Source organism: Eucyclogobius newberryi, unplaced genomic scaffold, assembly GCF_026437365.1.
Source record: "Eucyclogobius newberryi isolate DKJ021-1_F unplaced genomic scaffold, fEucNew1.0.hap1 SCAF_5, whole genome shotgun sequence".
Classification (NCBI taxonomy): domain Eukaryota; kingdom Metazoa; phylum Chordata; class Actinopteri; order Gobiiformes; family Gobiidae; genus Eucyclogobius; species Eucyclogobius newberryi.
The window spans coordinates 22,158,602-22,179,511 of record NW_027316167.1 but is presented as its reverse complement, the minus strand read 5'-3'; the positions used below and the strand labels follow the sequence as shown (position 1 = coordinate 22,179,511).

At 39.7% G+C, this 20,910-nt stretch overlaps 1 protein-coding gene across 2 annotated transcripts; it reads left to right on the top strand.

The window, feature by feature from the left end:
- The first annotated feature begins 5,738 nt into the window (after positions 1-5,738).
- On the top strand, positions 5,739-9,368 carry cmtr2 (cap methyltransferase 2). Of its 2 annotated transcripts, none has more exons than XM_072465192.1 (3): positions 5,739-5,814; positions 6,943-8,199; positions 8,269-9,368. In XM_072465192.1, exons 2-3 carry the CDS (start codon positions 6,955-6,957, stop codon positions 9,304-9,306), a joined length of 2,283 nt encoding a protein of 760 aa, XP_072321293.1. In that variant the 5' UTR covers positions 5,739-5,814; positions 6,943-6,954; the 3' UTR covers positions 9,307-9,368. The 2 variants fall into 2 exon arrangements, with proteins under 2 accessions (XP_072321293.1, XP_072321294.1); XM_072465193.1 differs by having other exon boundaries at positions 5,779-5,832.
- Positions 9,369-20,910: the final 11,542 nt, after the last annotated feature.

The window sequence follows — 20,910 nt, the reverse complement described above, 5'->3', positions numbered from 1 at the left end:
TATAATGTTTGAACATTTTCACTTGGACAATATGGATTTACACGTTGGCTTCTTGCAAAGGGTGCAAACAAAAATTAGCATATGTATCCAGAGTTGCATGGCATTTTCAGCGCGCTTACTTTCTTAAATCCTCTGCATGGCTTGAATAATCTCTGGTATTTAAACCTGCCTGACCGCAGAAGGATGACTTGATAGCACGGTTATTGTCTATAGGCTGCAAGCTTGAGTAGTTATATCTCTCTGCTTGTGAGTGGCTATGTGCATAATAAAAGTGACTAATGACTTACAATAGAGGACAGTATCCAGAGGCATCACTTTGTTCTTCAGATTCTGCAGGAGCCTTTCAACACCCTGCTTCATTCAGAAATAGAGCGTCTACAAACACAGTGATTTATCAACGCTTTGTTATGTAATGGATATTAACTCATGTGCAGCTTACTTGAGTTTAGTGTATGAGATTATGCATTAAACTGCACTGCAAAAGGACTAAATCCACTAAAAGCTCTACAAAAACAGTGAAAGATACTGCAACCACAGATGCCTATAACTTTTATAATCCTTCCTAAAATTATATCCAAACTTTGCAGGGATTAGTCCTAAAATAAATGTTAATGAGGACATTGTAGGCCTATGTAAAGTGTTGAGTCCTTGGGGCTTCATTTCTTCACATAAACCCAGTGCATTAAACAGTAAACAAAAAGCATTTTTTTCCCTTTTTAGATTATCTTCTCATTCCCTGAGCCCCTGAAAAAAGAAATACATAAATAAATAAACATTTACACCCCTCATTATTATGCTGTAGCCTGTGGCAGCTTTGTTATAGAAAGATTACTTAAAATGCCAGCTCCAACCACAGATAATTAATGAACTGACAGTTTCTGGCGACATTAATGAAGCCTTAATTCGTCTTGATAAGAGTATTAAAAAAAATTCTAAACAAATTCAACACTGCAATTCTGAATTGCAACTATGTATTTATACATATATAAATAGTCTACATCCTTGTTTAACTTGCCTTTTCTCACATCCAGACGTGGCATGCTTTAGTCTGGGCTAACCAAACAGGGCTTCTTTGCATGTATGAAAATGACCTTGTTTTCTATGCACCAAGGATAGTAGCAGCAGCTTAGATCATCGTTATGGAGATAGTGTGCTTCCATCACTGCACAAAGCAGTTCATACTGAAATGGTGACAGGAGATCTTTGACCTACAGGGCCGAACTTTGGTGCGTAATCGCTGCTGAGGCAATGAGCTCGGGTGAAGGAGAGACCTCTGTCACCTTGTGTGCGCACAGGCGATTCAAATATCATCATCAAATATTTTTATAGGAACACCAGTTTTGGTTGGACCTCTGTACAGTCATACATACAACAGTCAAAAGTACTATACTGTACCGTGCGTACTGGGTGCCATAAAGGGGTTCTCAATTACACAGATGGATTTGACAGTTAACACTAGTACCAACAATGCACAAGGAAATATCTTCCAACTAAAGTTTAGATCTGGAGATTTGGTCCTTAAACACTTACAGCAGCTGCTCACTGCTCCTGACGGCACTGAAGGATGGGTCAAATGCAAAGAATGAATTTCATGAGGGAAGGTAAATTACTTATAGATTATTGAAATAAAATGTGGAGCAAAAGGTTGCCCATATTGATTTTGTCTTATATCAAGAAACTACAAAAAAAAAAAAAAAAAAAAAGGAACACTCAGGCAAGGCACGGCAAGTTTATTTGTAGTGCACAAATCGTACACAAGGCAATTCAAAGTGCTTCACACAACAGGAAAACAATGCATTAAAATCACTGTCAAGACAGAAATCACAAAACAGTTCAAGACATAAAGAGAACAGTGCAAAGAAAATCATCATCATCATCTTATGCACAGCTAAACAAAACTGTTTTTAGCTTAGATTTGAACATTGTCAGAGTAGAGGCCTGTCTGACATCTTCAGGAAGACTGTTCCAGGTTTTAGCTTCACAAAACTGAAACACAGATTCCCCATGTTTAGTCCTGACTCTGGCACCAGCAGGAGGCCGGTCCATGTTTAGTCCTGACTCTGGCACCAGCAGGAGGCTGGTCCGTGTTTAGTCCTGAGTCTGGACACCAGTAGGAGGCCGGTCCATGTTTAGTCCTGAGTCTGGGCACCAGCAGGAGGCTACACTTATGCCTACACTTTACACTTATTATTTATTGGCCTTTATTTAACCAAGAAAGTCCCACTGAGATTAAGAATAATACTTTCACAGAAGTTCTGGCCCCAGAGGACTTGTATAATCCCCGATGACATACCTGTATGTTTTAACACATTCTAGTAAATATTCAAGAACCAAAACAATGTAAAATGTTGAACATTGAAAAGTTGGACTGTGTTGTGAAGGAAAAGCTGATTATCTTCTGAAATAATATTCCACACTGACACACAGACTCTGAGCGTAACTTTTATCCATGTAATGACCTCATTATACTCTTACTCTTAGTTATATTTCAATTGATTCATGCATGTGAATATTCCTATATTGCATTTGAGGCTTGAGAGCTCAGAAAAATCAAGGTGTCGCGCTGCCCATTGCTCTGTATTCATCCATTTTCTACCGCTTGTTCCCTTTCGGGGTCGCGGGTGACTGGAGCCTATCCCAGTGACTTCGGGCCTTAGGCGGGGTACACCCTGGCAAGGCTGACACAGAGACATAACAGACAGTTCACTCTCACATTCAATCACTAGGGCCAATTTAGAGTCACCAATTTTACCTAACACATGCATGTCTTTGGACGGTGGGAGGAGCCGGAGAACCCGGAGAGAACCCACGGTAACACGGGGAGAACATGCAGACTCCACCCAGAGAGATCATGTGATGTTGGTCTGGTCCGGGAATCAAACCCATGATCTCCTTCTTGGGAGGCAAGAGTGCTAACCGCCTTTGCCACCGTGCCACCGTGCACCCCATGCCAATTTTTCAAAAAAAAAAATACATAGCCTGAATGAAAATCTGCAGCTCGTTACAGTGAAAAGCCACAATGAAGAATGGAGTCTCTCAGTTCTGCAGTTTATAACAGGAAGACAACAGATCAATAAATAGAAGTCAATTGTAACACTTGTATGTGAGCCTCGTATGGGCAGTGTGGGTTTTGCATGGGCATGGGTTTTAAGTGGGTAAATGTATGTGGGTCCCACTTGGTTTTGCCAACTTGGGCCCCATGTGGGTAGTGCAGTATAAGCCCCTTGTGAGGTGTGTGGGCATGCATTGCAAGTGGGTAAAATTGATGTGAGGACCACATAAAATAACTTTTACAGTCAAATATTTTCAACTTTAAAAACTCATAATAATCGAACTGAGTCTGCTTAACACACACATACCAAATACATATCATATTTGTCATCATTTTAACTTTTAATTGACCAATAAACTTATTTTAAACTAAAAATAAAACAGTATACATTAAGTGAACTTTTTAAATACACTTAATGAATGTTAAGTGTACAGTACACTGAAACTTACTTACTTAGTTACTTTTGTAATTCTTATTATTTAATAAAAAAGAAGTCTGTAACCTTAACCCTTAAATACCCCAAAACAGCAACGGTAATCGACTTTGATATCTAAAATGGTGTATCGCTGTGTGGAATACAAAAAAAATAAAAATTTTGAATTTGAATTAATTTTAAAAAAATGTTTACGGTTATAATTGCTAACATACAGGGGTGTGGATTATTTTACATATATATACTGTAATAATTATTTCAATAAAATAATATTTTCCATAAAAAGTATCATAATATTCTGTCAAAAATATGATTGTGATAACGTTATTGTATGTAGTGGCAAGGATCGATGTACATGGACATGGACTGTAATGTAATCGTGTTGGGCTTGTGTGTAGTATGCGGTAGCAGTAATCTGTGATAAACTACCTCTTGGTAAAAAAGGTCTGAATCCAGGAAGATGTAACAAGATTTATCCAAGGATCTGTCAGATGTCAAGAAAGTTTCCTAAAATATGCTGATTGAGCTTATCTGTTACTAACACATATATAATACAATAGCCTATAGTTGAACACTTTTGTCATCAAAATGTGGTCAAATTGTCCTTGTAGGTGTTAAAGGGCATTTGAATAAAGAACATTTTTCTGTAACCTGGAATGTTTAAATTGAAATCGCTAGTTTAGTGTTTTAGTCGCAGGGTCGGACTTGGTTTTGATGAAGCATTTCCAAAGCCTCACAAATGTATGAAGCATTATAATAACATGATAAGAGTGTAACATCAAGGGTTATCTTGCATTATAGTTCATGCTGAAACTTTAGAACAAAGGCCTATATGGTTATTATTTTGTATATTAATGTTTCTTTTACTTTTAAGTTTACTATCTAGCTAACAGAGAAAATTCAATACAGAGTAGGCAAGTCTTGATATATATCTAACAGTTTGAAAACGACCGTAAAATGCCACTTGGGGCCGCAAAGCAGATGCAGCTGGGTGAACTCACGGTCACAATACCAACTGTAGCAGAGAAGCAGAGGCAATGAGTTCATATCGAGGGGCTGCAGCGGTGGTGGTGAGGTCAGTCGACAGAGGTGGAACTGAACAAGATGAAAACCAGCATAACAATGAAGCTACCAGTCGGGTGACCTACACGTGCCCTTATCTAAGGAGTCTATAGGATAAAGTTATCTTATGAGGAGAGTGTCGCCCCAATATTCATGACTCAAGGGGGGATATAATGGCGTGTAACTGTCGGAGCAGCGGCTTCTTCTGCAGAAACTATCCGGGTCTTGTTGGTGTTTTGTCATCTTGTGTGGCTCATCAATAAAGACTCAATTTTGCTTTGAAACTTCTCAAGTCTGGAGTTTGGTTATTCTAACAGTTTTGTTTTTGTTTAGTCATAGGGCCTGACTTAGTTTAGTGTCGGTTAGTCACAGGGTTAGAGCTAGTTTAATGTTTGTTTAGTCACAGGGTTGGACTTGGTTTAATGTTGGCTTAGTCTCTAATTGGACCTAGTTTGGGGTTGGTTTAGACGCTAGCTGGAGCTAGTTTAGGGTTTGTTTAGTCGCATGGTTGGACCCAATTTAGTGTTGGTTTAGACGCTAGTTGGACCTACCGGTAGTTTAGTGTTGGTTTAGTCGCAGAGTTGGACCTAGTTTATTGTTGGAGGGTCGCAAGTTCGGACTTGGCTTAGTGTTGGTTTAGTCGCAGGATTGGACCTTAGTTAGGTTTGGTTTAGCCAGGGATTAGACTAAAGCTCAAATCATGAGACATTTCGACTGTCATCTGAAAGTCATTCTAAATCTGCGGCTGGAGTCTGGGAACTCAGACATTTATCCTATTCTGAGTAGGCCATGCTCACCAGGTGGAACCTCCTAATGATGGGTGTTTCACTTGAGACTACTCTTCTATCCTAACAGCCCTGTGATGGGCTATCAAAATCCTATTGCATTAATTTATGCATGCCTTTGTTGATTTTATATAATTTGCTATTATAATCAATAAGTGTAAAGTGCACCTTAAAGCTGAACATTTTGTTCACTGACAAAGAATCAGAAATCTAATTCTGATTTCTGATTCTGATACAGTGACAGACACAGATTGGTTCAGCATGGATGACCTGGGTACACGGCACACAACAACAAATTATACTTATACTTGATCTGCACAAAACGTCCAAAAAGTAGTTTGCGGTTGAATCATTTTTATGTTTACGTTTTAAAATTGCTACTGCCTCTTTAAACAACCCACGCCCTCTTTCTTGTACGCATGCGCAATCCTTGCTCCAGTCATGTGATCAAGTTGTTTCTTTGCTAACAGACGCATGCTTTGGTGAGTTTAGTCAGATCTGTAAATGTTCTCTTATTTTCTGAAACAATTTATTTCTGTCCGTGTACCATGTGGTTGAAAATCAGGTCCATAAACCTCTCTGTGTATTCTTCCTCCTCTCGTCTCTCTCCTCTCGGGCTGAGAAAACGTAAACTCAAATGCACACGGCAGATTTTCATGTTGGGATCATAGACAGTAAATATCAGACACATTAGAAACGACGATGAATAAAGGGATTACAGGAAGTTGTGCTGAGTTCTTAAAATGACTTCCTCTAGTCTAACGCTTGTCCCCAATACACACACACACTCAAAAAAACTATTTACGCGCAATTAACACATTTTGTGACAGAGATTAAATCAATTAATCTAACAAAAAACACATTGTTTGTTAAATAATATACATTGTAAATTAGACGAACCCTTATTCATTGTATGGTTGCTAGGCAACATTTATAGAATTGCCTCTAGGTATGTCACATCTGCGGCCCTGGTCAATCAGAAATGATAAACTTCACCAAAATTGTCAAACTAGAGGAAACTAGGTATGACTTTTTGTTTTTGTGTAAAATCTTGAATGTATTTAATTCTAATAATAATGATAAAAATAACAGTGACACCCCTCATACCAATCACCCACCACATTCACACTTGGCAATGTGGGTGGTGCCACTGTGGCACATGGTATTATTCCCAGCCGTCTCACATCCAATCTAATCTGTCATATGCACTTTAAGAATGGCATAATTCTTGCATACATGGGTAAGGTTTATTTCCTATACTACATGTCCCATTGGTTCAGAGAAAATTTTAATATTTATTACTTTGATATGCAATGCTAATTTGAGATATACAGGTCTTCCCGTTTAAAGGGTAAAACATAATTATGCCTATTTGGGGTCTGTGAATGAAAATTATATTTGTAAGTATTTCCTCAATAACAAATGTTTCAAAAAGTTGGAAGGTGAAACTTGTTTTTTCTGACAGTACAGTTTGAATAATTTAATAAAATGTTCAAACATATATTTCTCATTTGATGATCTAGTATCCCTTTTAAAGTGGTCATGGTTAGTATTTAAACAAGACAAAAGTGTATGGAGTGTGTAAATTGATATGTTTTTATTTTTCCCAGCTGTGTGGCAAGATGAATATGGGAAATGGTACCAGGAGGAAAGCTGTGCGACAGACCACATACAGTGCAGTGGATGCTGACTCTGACACACTGGCTGAGACTAAATGTCTGTTTAGTAAAATTTGGACTTACACTAAACCGTCCAATGGGGACTGGTGCACACCGGAACCCAATGTATCTCTTAGATACCCTCCCTCTGAACATAGTCATCTAGAGATATTGAAGACTTCACTGAATGCAGTGAAGAACCAGCTCAGCGACAAAAATGTCCAAGTTTGGCACCAACACACCAACTCAACCAACCGTGCTGGAAAGGTCATAAACGCAGTTCGCTCTGTGGCAAATGCAGAGATGTGTACTCAGGCCTGGTGTAAATTTTATGAGATTTTAGGAACATTTGATCTCATACCAGAGCAAGTGATACAGAATGGAGAACTGAATACTGTCCATTTGTGTGAGGCCCCAGGGGCCTTCATTTCTGCTTTGAACCACTACGTCAAAACCAGTGAAAAAACTCGCTATGTGGACTGGAGCTGGGCGGCCAACACACTAAACCCTTATCACGAGGCAAATGGAGGGGGCACGACCATTGCAGATGACAGACTGATAGCCAACACCTTGCCCTGGTGGTTCTTTGGCTCTGATAACACGGGGAACATCATGATACAGAAACATTTGTTGGAACTTCAGGCGTTTATAGCCAACATGTGCAGAGTGGACCTGGTGACTGCTGATGGGAGCTTTGACTGCCAGGAGAACCCAGACGAGCAGGAGGCACTGGTGGCATCTCTTCATTACTGCGAGGTCACAGCGGCCCTGCTGCTGCTGAGCCCTGGTGGCTCCTTTGTCGTCAAAATGTTCACTCTTTACGAGCACTCCTCTGTTTGTCTGTTATACCTGCTCAACTGCTGTTTCCAAGGTGTCCATGTGTTTAAACCTGCCACTAGCAAAGCCGGCAACTCTGAAGTATATGTTGTATGTTTACACTATGAGGCCAAAGAAACAGTTCGACCCTTGCTCTCAAAACTTATCCGGAATTATGGACCAAATTTAGCCAATTTAGCTCTTTTCCCAAACACTGTGATACCTGACACCTTTATGAAACAACATGAGGAAATGTGCTTATATTTCCACAAGTTGCAGGTGGAAACTATATCGGAGAACCTAAAGTTATTCAAAAGTATGAGCCCAGAGGAAAGGCAAAGACTGGACCACATCAGGATTTATGTTGCTCAAGAATATCTGCAGCGCTTTGAGGTAATAGATCATTCCTTCAAATACAACTTTATTATGCCTTTGGTATTCTAATCAGACATGTTTGTTTAGGTGAGGTTTCTGCCACGAAGCCGTTGGATATCTCGTAACGCAGTGAGTCCTGCCTGCTGCACGGTCTCTGCAGGACGCCCTTTGGGACAGAAGAAGCAAACAGGCTCCTTCAACGAGCGCAGGGAGTTGCAGACCATGACCTGGAGGGAGCGTATCCATAGGAATTACTATGCTGAATGTGTGCAGAGACATCTTTCTGAGCCCAGTGGGACAGGTTGTGTGCTGCAGGGGCCCTTGATCAATTGTCAAGTGACTTCGTGGTATATTACTATTGGATCTGCTTTACCTGCTGTCAAGAACTCTCCGTTCTGTCAGGTTGAGTTGTTAAGTCACTTGAATGAAGCGCTGGGCTCAGTTCAGAAGTTAGACTGGACACAAGTCTCTCCTTGTGCCTCATGCCATGTGCCGTGTCCGGGTTCAGTGTTATCAGATGTGGCGCGCCTCTGTATCGCCGGTGGCAATAGTGATCGACACAAAAGACAATGTTTGGTGTTTGGCAGCCACTCGGTGTGGGAGCCCTTTCACAGTCTCATTGGGGATTTTGACTTAACGTTTTGTGCAGAAGCCTCTTTTCCGCAGATAAGCTGCATTCTCCTCCATGACGGGGAGCCCTTGTATCAACAGGAGTTGTTAAATTGTGTTGTGGTCTCCCTGATGCGCCTGCGCCCGGGGGACGCCCTGCTCTTGCCTCTGTTTTCTGCTCTCACTCGCGTGGCTGCTGCCGTAGTGTTGTGTCTTCATATGTGCTTTCGGTTGGTGTCATTCAGGTGTCCATGCCCCACATCCCCTGTGGGTGCTGTTCTCATCTGCATCGACTTCTGCCCTGAAGCTTCTGTAAAAATACTGCCAATTCTGAAGGAGGTTCAGACTCAAATAACCCAACTTTTACAAGACAAAAATGACACAGGTACAAGTCACAGACAGGTGTTGCAATTTGTTCCTATAGAAGAACTCCTCACTCAAGGTCTGGCTCAGTTTTTGTGCAGTGTCAATTCAGAGATCATCCAACAGAAGCTGCATTTGCTGATGCAGTCGTAGAAACTTTAAGACTGTACATTTTGGTTACTCATGTTTTTATGCTTCTTGAATCATTATGAACTTATCTGTTATCACATTTATTTATTTTTTTATCTCACTTTCCAGGGATGTCCAAGATTGTGTTTATCCCCCCAAAATACACTAATAACAACCAAATGGGTTTGTTATAGCGCCTGATAAGCTGCAATATATTGTGGCCAAATTCATTGAGGATTTTTGTGAAGTTAGCAATAATCCCACCCCCCACAGATGGTATAGTACAAAATCCAGAAGGAAACTGATTTAATCCCACCTTTATATGAAACACTGAAATTGTTTTATAATAAATGAAAACGTCAGCGTTGATTCTTTTTTCAAGTTGTTTATGCATATTCGAATTTACAGTTCTGAACCAGAGTGAGACATAAACCACTAGCAAGGACATTTTCTTGTCTGTGTGATGAACAAACATTGGTAATCCATGATGTGTTCAATGTTTCAGGGCGCTCTCATCCACCGCCTCTGACTTTATCGATCATGAGATTAGGTATGAATTTGTGCTGAACTCTCACAGGACACCAGTCATGACTCATTTGTGACCCTAAATACTGCACTGCACATGTTTGATAGGGCTAGTCAAATTTTTGAATGAGCAAAAATCTCATCCTGGTTAAAGACAAGTGCTGCAAGATGAAGCTCAATCTAAGCGAACTCTTAAAATGAACTGTTGAAATTTGCATATCACAAAAGCTATAATTATTTAGGCATTATGTACAGTTGCAGTCTCTATGGGGTCTTTTTATTATGCACAAAACCAGCTAACTCCAGTTTAGACCTCTACAAACCTGTTTTTAAATTCATTCTTGTATTAGTTTAGCAGTGAACATTTGAATTAACTTAAGGAAAACAACAGAAAATGAAATGACTGTAGAAATCTTCCCAAAGTTGTTCTTAAGAGAGAAAGGGAGAGAATTTTAAATTTATGCGTTTATGTTGAAAGTATCTCCTAGAGATCTTGAGAAAGGGATTATAAACACCAAGATGTAACCACACATTCATTTACAAACATTAAGGTTTTTTATGGTTAATGGTCTTACTTTCACTGCAATCACGCACTAATCTGTAAACTAGCTGGCATCGGTCTGGGAATGAACCAGAATCATATTATTAGCGAAGTTGCTTTGAGAGACATGAATATTTATCTCTTTGCATATTTTAATTGTATAATTGGTATGCCTATGCACTAGCAGTGTTCACAGTGGTCTGTTGTGTTCCTCTTAACAGTACAATACTCACTGGGGAAATTAGTTTTATTCCAATAGTTTTGTCTCATGTATCTATGTAATGGAAAACAATATCACATATCAGTATTATATTTGCTTGCTTTAAATATATACTTTTTAATGAAATCATGAAATGTACTTCCATACATCTGTGTTTCTTCCCCCCCAAATAATAATAAAATAAATAAAGCTAAGTTTGGTTGTATTTTTTTTTTTTTTCCAAAGTAAAGAAAGTAGGCCTTAACCCTACACTGAGCAATCTGATTGAACATCTGCCTTGTCACAGAGTCTGGCAAACAAGTTGCTCACTCTCCTCCTGCAGCTGTTGTATGACAGTCCTTTTCACAAGCTGCACAAAGAAGATTAATCAATTTGAATGCTACCTATCCGTCCCATCAGTAAAACAAATATGTTGATACTTAAAATGCAAATACAAAGCTACGTTCGTGTTGACAGTCCCAGTGAACTGTCAGGTTGAGGGCTCTCTTAAATGTACTGCCTAAAGCAAAGCTGTTCACGCCTGGCTGAACCCTCCTCGATAGTGTGTGTAAAGCTCAGCCATTTTAGGCTGTAAATATGTGGAATAGAAAGGACTTTCACTGAAGCAGATAAAAAATAAATAAAACTGTTGATGTAAAGAGGGGAACTTTGACTTGAATCTACCATGAAAGATCCAGCCATTGGGGTTAAAAACTCCACACACACACTAATAACAATACCACTAGAAGAAGTTTGTGCAAAGGAAGAAGTAATCCCTTGTTTGATTTGAGTTACGGGGATGGTGGTTTTATCAAGGACCAGGAAGCAAACTAGGAAATTGGAGGAATGTACATAGGGCTGACTTTCAAAAGTCAGCGGGGCAGAAAAGAGGCATTTGCAGTCACAAATCTCACCTTGTGTGTGTTTTTTCTTCATAAACTACAACAAGCAATTAACCTCTTGACATGCTGCCTGAATTGAGGTGTCAAACTCTGTCGATGCTCAGACATATTATAGTTTAGTTCCAGTTGTAATGGCTGCTTTTATAGATTGTTATATGTAAATCATGTTGGATGGAACCAGATTTATGGCCATGGTGCAATAGCCTCCTTCTGAGTCTTTTAAAATGCTTATCAGTGTAATACTTTTAAGGAATATCAGAACTAGCAAAAGGGAGGATGTAAAAGAGATTATATTAAAATACTGTACATGCATTCAGTATTGCATTATTAGGCCCAAGTGCCACAAGCTGGCCAGAGGCCTATTTTTATTATTATTTTAATTATTATTATTATTATTATTAGAATATTATAATAATAATACTTATTATTATTAGAATTGCATTACTGTATTGTAGTATAGTATACATCATGTCATTTTATAAGGTAGCTCAATTAAATAATTCTAATTTCACTTGCCAAATCATTTGCAGAAAAACTTATATGTCATAGAAGTACGGTACATTTCATCTATTGGGTTAAACACTTCATGTTCCATACATTTTTATTTGATTTTGTTATGTTAAGCCCATTGTATATTCAAAGAAGTGCTAGACCCTGTGCCTCCCGAGACTTTTGAGACAAACTGGAAAGAAGATGAGTAACTGACCTTTAAAGGGAGATTACAGTGTGTATTTCGACTGATTCATGCATTTTTGAGTAATCCTGTATTGTCCTGCATTTGACGCTTGAATGGTCAGAATGTCCATGGTCGGTATGTTTTCACCTACCCCGTATCTCTGCCCACTTCTCAGTACAACTTGCTATTATTAAAAACAATTCAGACTCTGGGCTGAACATGTAGGGTTGAAAATATCACAGGCATTGCACATGTTTTCAAATTGTTGTTAAAATGTTTTAGTCATTGTGTGACAGTTTTGTGGAACCAGACCATATAGCAGGTCAAACAACGGCCCGGATTTGAGATGTGCCAATCACAGATGCTAATTTGTAGCACGTGTCTCTCAAATGCAAAGGAAATCTCCCCTCAAATATTCATGCATCTTTCAACAAAATATAACTACTTTTACTTCAGAATCATAAGCCCCATTCACACATACTGTAATTCCCAGTAAATTACCCTGTGCAGAGCCAGAACACTCAGCTCTGAACCCCATTCACACAGGCATTTAACAGAACACACATTTACCAGAACATTTTCGGGTTGGCCCTGTTCACACTTAACCTGGCGTTTGTCTCTCTGTTTTCTGTGCTGCATCATGAAATTAAAATGGAACTTAACTGCACTGTGTAACCATGGAAACCAAGCTCGTAACCAAAGAAACAAGCAGTGGTACTGGCAATTTTCTGGCTTTATTCACACATGTCCTTCCATGCTTTAGCCCTGGGAATTTACCAGGGAAATTGCCAGATCGAAACCGCAGGGAATTCACTTCTGGCTTCATTCACACGATTCACATGTCGCTGTTCTGGCAAAAATGCTGGGTAATTTTCCAGGTAAGACTGCATGTTTGAATACTATAGAGGTATGCTGCTTTGCATTGCTTTGTTTTAGATTAATAAGATAAGATAAGATAATCCTTTATTGTCCCACATGGGGAAATTTCATTGGTGCAACGCAGGAAGATACAGAGGTAGATACAGAAGAACAGATCACTTATAGGAAGTCTGAAAAACACTTTCAGTAGACGATCTCCTATAAATAAATAAAAACTCCCATAGACAAATAAATAAACACATAAATACCATTGCATGTGATCACGACAGTAATTGCACATGAATTTCACAGTAATTGCACATATGACGGAATTGCACATCAGTATTAGGTTAGGTCAGTATTGCGAGTGTTCAGGACTAACAGTGTTTGTTATAAAGTCTGACAGCAGCAGGAAAGAAAGACCTGCGAAACCTTTCCTTCACACAGCGAGGGTGGATCAGTCTGTCACTGAAGCTGCTCTCCAGAGCGGACAGAGTGTCCTGCAGGGGGTGAGACTCATGGTCAAGCATAGATGTGAATCTAGCCAGGACCCTTCTGTCCTGGCTAGATTTAGTAGTTTAATAGGGAAACGGGAGTGCATGGAGGAGCCATTTTTAACATCACATTAAAATTAATGTATGAAATATTTCACTCTACAAGTGTTAACCTGGAGGTATCTAAACAAATCTGTATTTCTTTTTCCACAATGGCATAATATCTATAATTCACCATTTGTACTCATTACACACCAGTAGCACTCATTTCACTGTGCAGGGCCTTCAGTGTAAAACCATCTTTAATCTGCCATGGATAAGACCCTGCGCGCTGCATGGCAGCTTGCACTGAGCTTATTGTGTCATTTTCCACAAAATGAAGGGTTGCATCAGTAAAGCCTTAATGCGATGGGCTGGATTATCTCCCGCACATTGACCATTGTTTCATTTGATTAATTGCGTATAATTACAAAACTTGATTTATTTTGCGGATGAACAATTGCATCAATAGTTGACAGATTATCCCTTTGTCCTGTACATAGTCCTTTAGGCTATATGGTGGCATTCACCGTAGGCTTGCCCCATGCACAAATTCAATAAAAGGAATTACCTGGGCAGAGGTTCTGACCCAAAATCATTTATTATGTCCACACACTGGGCAGCTCATGAGGAGAAGCCCCTGCCTTACATCTGCAGGCTTTTTATTTGTGCATGTGGGAGTGTTGTTGCGCTTGGCTGCATTTGTTTATGGAAGCTTGTCAACCCTGGATGATTCATGCCAACTCATAGCCCATGAACTAATAAAGGCTTCTGTGTGATGTGCTCTCTCCCCTTCCCAAAACTGTCAGGAAGGCATTTAACATAAGAAGTGGTGTGACTTATGTCATTCCCACACATTATACAGTAGTTTAACTATAGGGGGGTTAAATCTTTTGTTATTACTATTGGACATTCATAGTCTCATTCCAGGACAAAAGTGACAATAATCAAAAAAATATAAATAGCTAATAAACTAGTAGTAACATAGTAGAAAATAAATGAATATAGTAAAAATAGGTGTTGGGAAATGTTGTCTTCATGGATACGATATTGCTTTGCCTGGAATGTTCCACAGTATTGCATTAAGCTCACTATATGTAGCTTCATTTATTCTAATACAGGCGTATTTATTGCTAAAAATACCTTTGAAAAGCATTTATTCTGATGTGAGCAGGCTTACCTCCCCAGATCTGACCTGTAACTTACCATGGCATCATCTGCTTGTCTCCATGGATATATAATTTTAATGCTGAAACATATTAGGCAAAACATTAACGGACATAAGAAGAAAAGTTCCGTTGCAGAATTTTGTTAGACTCAAGTTGGTGGCAAGTTCTTTTTTGAGTGGATCACTGAACATCAGATAAATCTTAACCAACTTGGAGTAAAGTTTTGCTTAATTTAAATGGACTTGTTTGGGACACTCTTTGACCTTTTTGACTCTGTTTTGTTTTGGGAGACTTTGAACTTTGACTCATAGAGTCTTAATTGGAACTGTAAACAAATCAGAACATGCATATTTAATGTTTTGCAAATTAACATGTCCGTTTTCTATGCCAGAATCCCCATGGGCCTGAACCACCATGCAATTGTCCCCCCGTAAGGTCTCTGTTGCATCCTCCAGATGCAAAAGGGCTGCCGTCTCCATGTGGGGTGGTTGTGCAAGGAAGTTGTTTTTTAAATGTGCTCGCATGAGGTCCAGCGTTTTAATTGTTCCCTTAGGAAAAGTAGAATCTAGAAAAACTACTTTCTTAACCTTCACAAATATGAAATTGACCAGCTCTGTGCTAAATAGATGTTTGGACAACATTGTGAGAAACTGCAAACTCAACAGTGAGTTTGTTAATGTGAGACAACATGCACTGTAAGAAATGCAGAGATGTAATCAGCAAAACGCAACTTCACACTGGCATTTTTAGTATTTAGTATATATATTATTTTAGTATTTAGTATTTATCGCAACATGCAGCCAATATGAAAATCACAATTTCTTATCGTTCCGTCTCTTGTGTGTTTCCTGAGCTTGGACTGTATAAGTTTTGATTATATTTAACTTGAAGTAGCTGTGTTAAGGGTAAAAAGGGTGATTACTGCAATTACTCCAATACTGGAGCTCCCTGTCATTCTTATTTATACAAATGGCATACTCCTCCAACTGCTGCTCGGGCAGATCCATGGTACAAACACAGCAGCTAATGTCAAAGCAGACTAATTCAATCTACCACATGCACAATTCACACACATGGCCTAAGCCAACATTTCTTATAAATTGCGCATTGCTTATGCTATGGCCCATGGGGCATGTAATAATATTTTTTTTTCTGCTAGTTGTTTATGATCTAAGTGCTGTACAGAATATATTTATACTGTGCAGGTTTAAAATGTTGAAAAACAAAAAACAAGATTTTTAAGTAATATGACAATAACAATGCCAAACAGCTTTGTGGGTCAGTGTTTGTACGACCTCCTTCTGACCATTCAATATAATATACATAGATATATATATACATATATATATATACACACACATATATATATACACACACACAGGCAAAAAATACTGTATGCTGGTGTATATATGGTAATATATATATATATATATATATATATATATTACCATATATACACCAGCATACAGTATTTTTTGCCTCAAGGTAAGACTAGTTTTAGCCAATGATATTCACAACTCTATGACTTTAAAAAATATATATATTTGTTTAAAGGGTCAGTCATTTTATATATTATATATTGTGTAAACTTTACACAATATATTGTTGATTTACTTTATCAACTCACAGTAAATTATTGTATGTAAAACAATCACAACACTATGTTACGATTTCAAATTTCAATACTGACATGATGAATGTTTTCATCAGTTAAAATGAGCAAACCCTTTACACTGTAAAGTGCTCATTTTAACTGATGAAAACATTCAATATCATTATTTGTTTTATCATCTTAAAAGTGCACTGCGTATGCCACTTCCTTGTTATCATGCTTCGCCTTCAATGTCCCACGACATATGGGATAAAACATATACATCTATCTTATCTGTCATGGAGACAAGAATTTGATGCCACCAGTTTACTTGTCAGATCTGTGATGAAGTGACTACGCTCACTGTAATTGCATGTTTTTCAAAAAATGTTTGGAGCAATAAAATACGGTAACGTGATAATTCCAGGCAAAGTAATAATCTAATAATCTTCATATTGACAAGAAGGTGGCGGACCCCATCATGAGAGACACACATCTTTAATTTGTATCAATGAGAAACAAGAAACTAATAAGATACGAATTCAAATGCTGTTTAGAAGATATGCAATTGTTAGAACATTGAGTGGCTTATGTCAGTAATATTATAAACTGCAAAATGAATGAATTGAGCTTTCAAGTAAGTATTTAAAGTGATATTTCTTCACATGTGTAATTAGTTTAATTGAGTTGCACATGACCCAAAGCATCAGGGGCACAAATTCACCTTACATTTTTTCTCATTTTTGTTTGTCTGAAAGACTTTACAGCTTTGGAAAGAAAAAATGTGTTAGTTTGTTAGGTTAGGTTTAGGATAATAAATAATACACTTGGGGGATATTGTTAATGTCCAAACACTTTCATAAATATTGCCATCTTCTTAACACAAAAGCACTCACTGCTGAATGCCCTGTCTTGAAGGAGAGTGACCTTAAAGACAACACATGCACTGGAGCATGAGGCATGTGCAGGGCAACGTGCTGGGTTAACAACAGGGGTTGGAGTTCAATTGATTCATGCAGAGAGCAAAGATGGTGAATGTTTAAGGAGGACAAAACGGGCAACTTCATGTTTTATGTTGCATATTTCATGAGGATGCACTATACCACTGCTGTCATATGAACTTACAGTTAAACTTGTACTATATCAGTAACCAGATACAAGTAATTACCAATCATCGAAACTATATTAATTTGAAGTATCCATACTGAATGGTTTTTAAATTCTCTATATTAGAACTTTACAATAACAGTTTTCTAACGTTTTCTAGAGTGTCTGATCCTAAACTATAAAAACCGGACAGTTTGAAATTATGCTTGTTAAAACTGACATGTAAACCAGCATTAACCAGCTGCTAACTACCTGAAGTCCTTCACCCTGCTGAACAACCTGCAGTTCTGTAGACGACGCCATCAACCGGGCACAGGATCCTGTTTGTGGACTTCAGCTCTGCATTCAACACCATCCTCCCTGCTCTGCTCCAGGACAAGTTCCTCCAGCTTAATGTGCCTGACTCCACCTGCAGGTGTATCACTGGCGGATCGGAGGCAGTGCATGTGGCTGGGGAAGAATGTCTCGGACACGCGGACTATCAGCACAGGAGCTCCACAGGGCTGTGTACTTTCTCCCCTGCTCTTCTCCCTGTACATAAACTGCGGCACCACCAGCGTTGACTCCGTAAAACAGATCAAGTTCGCAGACGACACCACCCTCATCGGGCTCATCTCGGACGGAGATGAGTCTGTCTACAGGAGGGAGGAGGACCGGCTGGTGTCCTGGTGCAGTGGTAACAACCTGGAGCTCAATGCCCAGACGACAGTGGAGATGATCGTGGACTTCAGGAAAGTAAAAGCCCCCCCAGCCCCCCCTCACCATCACAGACTCCCCAATCACCATCATGGAATCCTTCCGCTTCCTTGGCACCACCATCACTCAGGACCTCAAGTGGGAGCCCACCATTAGTTCCCTCATCAAGAAGGCCCAGCAGAGGATGTACTTCCTGCCGAAGCTGAGGAAAGCCAAGCTGCCAGTGTAGACTTAGTGCAGTTTGATACGGCCATCATTGAGTCCATCCTCACCTCCTCCATCACCGTGTGGGACACTGGAGCCACAGCCAGGGACAAACAGAGACTACAGCGCATTGTGCGCTCTGCTGAGAAGGTGATCGGCTGCAGACTTCCATCTCTGCAGGACCTATACGTCTCCAGGGCTCTGCGATGAGCAGGTCGGATCACTGCTGTCCCTTCTAATCCTGGACACGGACTATTTGAGCCACTCCCCTCAGGCAGGAGGCAACGTTCCATCCGGACCAGAACCTCCTGCCACAAGAACAGTCTCTTTCCCTATGCCGTTGGACTCGTGAACACTTAACACCTGCCACTTTAACAATACTCAACCAATACTATTCACGCACTGTTCACTTTCTGCACTATTTATGACCATCGGTAAATGTTTGTGTAGATATCTGTGTACATACTGAGACCAAGTTTATGTTTTACCTTAATTAATTAGTAAATTCTTAAATTATGCATACCACATTTGACTCTATATACGTTGCTATTATTATTATTATTATTATTAGTATTATTATTATTGGTTTTATGTTGTACCTTAATGCCGAAACAAGTTCCAAAGTTTGCGAACTATGTTCAATCACAATGGCAATAAACCTGTTCTGATTCTGATTCTAACACTGAAATAAACAGCTCAGCCTCAGTTTGGAGTGATTTCTGTAAGTCTACTGGTCCCTCCTGACCACAGTAATGCATTCCTGGACACACAGCCTTTGGGGACATTACAGAAGAGGAATCCTGTGTTTTGAGACTTTTTGTTGAAACAGCCTACAGTACAACATGCGGTTTTCATCCTCAAGATGGCGGTATTTGACTATGTAAGAGTGTGTGTCGTCACTTTGAACCCATGAATATAGTTTTGACTTTAGTAATGAGTTTAGTTCATTACTTGTGCACATGATAATATTCTCTGACTTCAACAAATAGCTCTGGAAACTCAGATATTTCCCTAGGTTTGAATTAGTGTGGACGTTTCTTGAGCTAATGGGATGCTCATCCTCCGAGGCTGTGTTATGGGAAAAACGGCTTTATTTTATTCAAACTGAAGCTTTATTCAGTCCAAGGATGCATGAATGGTATTATCATTCAAATATTCAACAATGCTAATATGCAAGTTCAGAGTTTTGTATTTTGGGATCACATTAAAGCAGGGGACAGATACAACTGAGAAACTTTAACAATGTAGAAATCCATTACTTCTGCCAAAACAAACCAATTAATCTTATGAACAGGTCACATCCATTCTTAAGTGAGTTGTGTTGCTTCATCGAATGTAAAGTGGGTTAACAATTACAGTGTTCCCCTAATGTAATATTTTATGTGTAATGGATTTCATGAGCTGTGATTATTTGTAGTAAACAATGTGCCATTGTTCATATGCCGCACATCATGAAAAGTAAAATCTGTGATTGATTTGGAATTGGTTCTGCGGGCACAGGCCACAGTTCTATGATGTAGTTGTGTAAATGTTTATATGTGCTGTACAATTGTGCTTTTCATGGTCACTGTGCTCTGGATTTAATAGCAATAAAATATTATTTAGTCTGTGGTCCCAGTCTATCATGGTTTCAAGACATTTACAACGACAATATTAGAATTACATTTCTGATTTGATCTGATTATGATTATATCAGATCATTGTAGACTACTTTAAATATATTTGTTGAACTCTAGAAGCTCTACTTTGAAAAGAAAATCCTCTCATCTCTGTGCTATAAATACACTTATTATTATTCATATGGTTTGGCTTTACGGCATTCCTATAGAAAACATTTGTTCCTGACAGTGTGCCTTTTTTAAATGCATAGACTTTCAGACATATTAGTTAATAACTTTGTGAATGTCCTATAGAAATTAGTACATCTCTTTAACTCATCAAACCCTCGATGGAAAAAGAGGAATGAGATGTAGAGTCTGTGATGAAGAATGAGCTGAAAGGCAAGTGTGCCAATCAGACCACAGAATGATTTATATGGCTGTCCGGCTGCTGCTGCTGCTGCTGCTGCTGCTGCTGGTGTTGCTGGTGCTGCTGCTGTTGCTGCTGCTGGTGTTGCTGGTGCTGGTGCTGCTGGTGCTGGTGCTGGTGCTGCTGCTGCTGGTGTTGCTGGTGCTGCTGCTGCTGCTGCTGCTGCTGGTGCTGCTGGTGTTGCTGGTGCTGCTGCTGCTGCTGCTGCTGCTGGTGTTGCTGTTGCTGGTGCTGGTGCTGCTGCTGCTGCTGCTGCTGCTGCTGGTGTTGCTGGTGCTGGTGCTGGTGCTGGTGCTGCTGCTGTTGCTGGTGCTGGTGCTGCTGCTGCTGCTGCTGCTGGTGTTGCTGGTGCTGGTGCTGGTGCTGCTGCTGTTGCTGGTGTTGCTGGTGCTGGTGCTGCTGCTGGTGCTGGTGCTGCTGGTGTTGCTGGTGCTGGTGCTGCTGCTGCTGCTGCTGCTGGTGCTGCTGGTGTTGCTGGTGCTGCTGCTGCTGGTGCTGCTGGTGTTGCTGGTGCTGCTGCTGCTGCTGCTGGTGCTGCTGGTGTTGCTGGTGCTGCTGCCGCTGCTGCTGCTGGTGCTGGTGCTGCTGATGCTGATGCT

Coding starts and splice junctions, on each gene's coding strand:
- cmtr2 (XM_072465192.1), top strand. CDS start 6,955: ATGAATATGGGAAATGGTACCAGGAGGAAAGCTGTGCGACAGACCACA. Junction 8,200..8,268: donor AATATCTGCAGCGCTTTGAG/GTAATAGATCAT, acceptor ATGTTTGTTTAG/GTGAGGTTTCTGCCACGAAG.